The sequence below is a fragment of the Rhinoraja longicauda genome, chromosome 4 (genome assembly GCF_053455715.1).
Source record: "Rhinoraja longicauda isolate Sanriku21f chromosome 4, sRhiLon1.1, whole genome shotgun sequence".
NCBI classification, from domain to species: Eukaryota; Metazoa; Chordata; class Chondrichthyes; order Rajiformes; family Arhynchobatidae; genus Rhinoraja; species Rhinoraja longicauda.
Genome location: NC_135956.1, coordinates 14,208,077 through 14,213,422, shown reverse-complemented (window position 1 = coordinate 14,213,422; position 5,346 = coordinate 14,208,077). Strand labels below are relative to the sequence as shown.

The 5,346-nt window shown below is 43.1% G+C and overlaps 1 protein-coding gene across 1 annotated transcript in view; it reads right to left on the bottom strand.

The window, feature by feature from the left end:
* The window catches only part of mmp16a (matrix metallopeptidase 16a (membrane-inserted)), a 182,740-nt gene extending 180,209 nt beyond the window's left edge, over nt 1-2,531 (bottom strand). Inside the window, exon 1 of the mRNA XM_078397236.1 lies at nt 2,207-2,531. Within this exon, the coding sequence (XP_078253362.1) occupies nt 2,207-2,350 (144 nt within the window). The 5' untranslated portion in view covers nt 2,351-2,531. The remainder of the gene's footprint in view (nt 1-2,206) is intronic.
* Nucleotides 2,532-5,346: the final 2,815 nt, after the last annotated feature.

Genomic DNA, 5,346 nt, shown 5'->3' with positions numbered 1-5,346 from the left:
GGGGGGAAGAGAGAGGGGAGGAGAGAGAGGGGGGAGAGAGAGAGGGGAGAGAGAGAGAGAGAGAGAGAGAGAGAGAGAGAGAGAGAGAGAGAGAGAGAGAGTAATGATGTAAAAAAGACCGATACATCTGGCTTAAATTAGCGAAGTCTCAAAAAAAACGACACGTCAAGATATTGACCTCAGTGTGACCGTCATTTTGCCATATATATACATATACATATATATATATACACACCCATATACATATATATATATATACACACCCATATACATATATATATATATACACACCCATATACATATATATATATACACACCCATATACATATATATATATACACACCCATAAACATATATATATACACACCCATATACATATATATATATATACACACCCATATACATATATATATACACACATATACATACATACATATATATATATATATATAATATATATATATATATATATATAATATATATATATATACACACACATATACATATACACACATATATATATATATACACACATATACATATATATATACACACACACACACACACATATATATATATATATATATATATATACACACACACACATATACATATATATATATATATATCAACCGTCGGATTAAACAACGTGGACACAACGTAGCAACATTAAGGACGATGCCAAATGGATTTGACCCTACAAATGGGTGATTTTAGCCCCAAAAAAAGGACTCTACTTTAGAGCCAAAGAACTGAACACTTAGCATTACGTGCATGGCAGTTACAAAGCACTTACTGTGACAACTTTTAAGAAATCTTTGACGTGTTTTTTTGTTTGGGGTGGGGGCGAGGACATTTTGCTAAAACAGGTTAGCTCCTGATGTAGATTTCCCCTTGCCAAATGGTTTGAAGTTGCACAAGGAGTGATTTTGAGAGTGTATGCTAAACCCCCACAGATTCTGCAGAGGGTTGAAAGGCGATTGTAGTTGAGTTAGTTGTTGGTTCAAAAACGCCACTCTTCCTCATCTCGATGATAAGACACAAAAAGCTGGAGTAACTCAGCATCTCTGGAGAGAAGGGACGGCGACGCTTCGGGTCGAGACCCTTCTTCAGACTCCAGTCTTCGGTTTAAACCAGCATCTGCAGTCCCTTCTTACACACTCTTCCTCATATAGATTGCGCCCATTCCCGAATCCAGTTTATTCTCATTAGAGGAATATTGAATTATAAATCCTTTGGGAAAACCCCCATCTGCACTGAATTGCTGAAGATAGAGGCATTCACTAAGTCATAGTGTGGGCTGAATGGGGAATAAAAGTCATTTCTCTCTCTCATACACACACTCACAGTGAGAAGGCACCGCCGTCTTCGTTCTTAGCTTTTCTAATTCATACACAAAATAAACATCGTAGCCCCAATCAAATGAAAAAGAGGCATGTATGCATCGGGAAGGACGTTTGTCTACTTACTTCAGTAATTTATGGGGTAAGCCTGTGTGTGTGTGTGTGTGTGTCTGTATATGTGTGTATGTGTGTGTGAGTGTGTGTGTGCCTGTGTGTATGTGTGTGTCTGCGTGTGAGTGTGAGTGAGTATATATGTGTGTGAGTATGTGTATATGTGTGTGTGTCTGTCTCTCTGTGTGTGTGTGTGTGAGTATGTGTGTGTGTGTGTGAGTGTATATGTGTATGTGTGTCTGTCTGTGTGTGAGTGTGTGTGTATATGTGTGTGTGTCTGTCTGTGTGTGTGTGTGTGTGTGTATGTGTGTGTGAGTGTGTGTGTGTGTGAGTATATGTGTATATGTGTGTGTGTGTGTGTGTGAGTATGTGTATATGTGTGTGTCTGTCTGTCTGTCTGTGAGTCTGTGTCTGTGTGTGAGTGTGTCTGTGTGTGTGAGTATATGTGTATATGTGTGTGTCTGTGTGTATATATGTGTGTGTGTCTGTGTGTGTGTGTGTGTGTGTGTGTGTGTATATGTGTATATGTGTGTGTGTGTCTCTGTGTGCGTGTGTGTATATATGTGTGTGTGTGTGTGTGTGTCTGTGTGTGCGTGTGTGTGTGTGTGTGTGTGTATATATATATGTGTGTGTCTCTGTGTGTGTGTGTGTGCGGTTCGGTACAGGAACATCAACGTATTCAAAATGCATTGAACAGGCAGCGAGATATTAGCAGCATAGAAGAAGAAAAACCCCAAGTCTTACAAACTTACCTCCACGCTGAAGGGGTGTTCTTCGCCACAGACGAAACAAACAATCCACAGCAAGGTTTGCAGATAGAAAGCCCCGGAATATACAGCCGCGAGTAGCCTCTCTGTGTACAGCGTGGCGAAAGGCTTGGGGAACCCGTTTGCCATCTTTCACAGAAGGAGGAGGTCATTTGTAAGGAGAGCTGAGCTGGGTCTGGAGTGGTGGAGAGTGCCGTGTGTGTGTGTGTGTGTGTGTGGGGTTGGAGCTGCCGCTGTTGCTGTTGCTGTTACTGACGCTGTTCATTCCCCGGGAGCGGTTCCACTCTCTGCAACCTCTCGCTTCCTTCCCACTGTGTGTACCAGCTCCAACAGGAGCCTGCGCACTCGATAACCAGCTTTTACCCTGTCCAACTGGCACAGTCCTCCTCCCCTTTCACTAGGGAGGGAGGGAGTGAAGGAGAGAGAGAGGGAGACTCCCCTCTCTGAGCTCAAAGTCTGCCACAGCCACACACACACACACACTCTCCTCTGGTATCTGTGGTCATTATGCAGACTGAAGCTGAGCAGATTACTCGGAGTGCCTCGCCCAGTGCTCTGGGAGGCAAAAGAACAGTCTATTTTCCACTGGTTTAAAACAAATGCAAAGCTCTCTCTCTCTCTCAAGTGATTAAAAACGTCTTAAATCCGAGCGGCTTTTTAAAAAAAAAAAACCTGACACTGATCTTTTGACTAGAAGCTCCAATCCTCAATTCATTGTATAAGAAGATAACTGCAGATGCTGGTACAAATCGAAGGTATTTATTCACAAAATGCTGGAGTAACTCAGCAGGTCAGGCAGCATCTCAGGAGAGAAGGAATGGGTGGCGTTTCGGGTCGAGACCCTTCTTCAGACTGAAGAACCTCAATTTATTGTGGACCTCAATTCATTGTGTTGGAAGGAACTGCAGACGCTGACTGTACACCGACGATCGGCACAAAATGTAGACAGTAATTCAGCGGGGCAGGCAGCCTTAATTCATTGTTGTCACAGTCCAGTGTTATATTTTCTTCGGTGTTAAGAGAATTTGTCCAATACCACCCACCCCTTTCTTTTATTGAATTCCAAGTCCTCGGCTGATATATAAGGAGGTGCCAAGCATAATGTCAGTGGTGTGGATGAAGGGGAACTGAGATGGGAACTATTAAAATAAAGTTGGAAAACCATCAGAAATGCACATTGTGCAAGACATTTAATTAATTTGGGGTAAACGCCACAAGCTGTTTTGGAGTGATACAGCATGGAAACAGATCCTTCGGCCCAACTTGCCCATGCTGACCAACATGCCCCAGCTACACCTGTCCTACCTGACTGCTTTTGTACCATATCCCTCTCAATTAAAGAGAGACAAAAAACGCTGGAGTGATTCAGCGGGTCAGGCAGCATCTCTGGAGAAAAAGAATAGGTGACGTTTCGGGTTGCGACCCTTCTTCAAACCCCTCTAAGTCTGTCCTATCCATGTACCTGTCTAAATTATTCTTAAACGTTGCCATTGTACCTGCCTCCACTACCTCCTCCGGCAGCTTGTTCCATACACCCACCACCCTTGGTGTAAAAAAAGATACCCCTCAGCTTCCCATCAGGCCATTCGGGTCCAATCGAGTCTGCTCCATTATTCTGTGGGAAAATAACTGCAGATGCTGGTACAAATCGAAGGTATCACAAAGTGCTGGAGTAACTCAGCAGGTCAGGCAGCATCTCTGGAAAGAAGGAATGGGTGACGTTTCGGGTCGAGACCCTTCTTCAGACTGAGGAAGGGTCTCGACCCGAAGCGTCACCCATTCCTTCTTTCCAGAGATGCTGCCTGACCTGCTGAGTTATAGACAATAGACAATAGACAATAGGTGCAGGAGTAGGCCATTCAGCCCTTCGAGCCAGCACCGCCATTCAATGCGATCATGGCTGATCACTATCAATCAGTACCCCGTTCCTGCCTTCTCCCCATACCCCCTCACTCCGCTATCCTTAAGAGCTCTATCCAGCTCTCTCTTGAAAGCATCCAACGAACTGGCCTCCACTGCCTTCTGAGGCAGAGAATTCCACACCTTCACCACCCTCTGACTGAAAAAGTTCTTCCTCATCTCCGTTCTAAATGGCCTACCCCTTATTCTCAAACTGTGGCCCCTTGTTCTGGACTCCCCCAACATTGGGAACATGTTATCTGCCTCTAATGTGTCCAATCCCCTAATTATCTTATATGTTTCAATAAGATCCCCCCTCATCCTTCTAAATTCCAGTTACTCCAGCATTTTATGATACCTGCTCCATTATTCGATCATGGCTGACCTATCTTTCCCGCTCAACCCCATTCTCCTGCCTTCTCCCCATGACCACGCCCTCCACCCCCCTCACCTTAAACCTATGTCCTCTGGTTCTCAAAGGTTTAGTTAACATTTTGTTCTCTTTTTTTAGAAAGGGTCACCCTCTTTCTTCAGTGTTCCGTCCTAATGAGAAAGCAATGAGCACTCCATCACTTGCTCCAGCCATCACTTCACAGATAACATTGTGCATTTGCAGCGTACTTTGCATTCACCTCAGATTTCCTGTGTTCTTAAAGACAAATTTTGAGGTGAGAGGGAGAAAGATTTAATAGGAACCTACGTGGCAACTTTTTTTTTTAACACAAACGGTGATAGATATGTAGAACGAGCTGCCAGAGGAGGTAGTTGAGGCAGGTACTATCGCAATGTTTATGAAAACATTTCTCTCAGCCAACAATGAACCATTGTACATTCCCTTGATCATCGTGTGCTTTGATCTGTTCTTTTCACGCCGAATGATGTGCCTTGATGGGCCGAATGGCCTAATTCTGCTCCTATGTCTAATGACCTTATGAATAAAGGAAACACATAAGCCCACACTGGAGAACATTTATTTTGTAATAATGAATTTCCAGTAATACTGCTCGGGCATTTTATAATATCTCGCACTGTGAGATTTTCCTGGTACAACTCATTTATAACGATTATAAAGGAGGCAGTTTTCTTTGGTCTGCAAATTTATTTCTGCCTTGTTAGATGCAAAATGAGAATAATGTTGCAACAAAGAGTTCAGAATCTTGATTCACAGTTAAAGTTCTTACAGCGTCATCTTGACAGTTGACCTACATTGGGAATTATTGAATCAA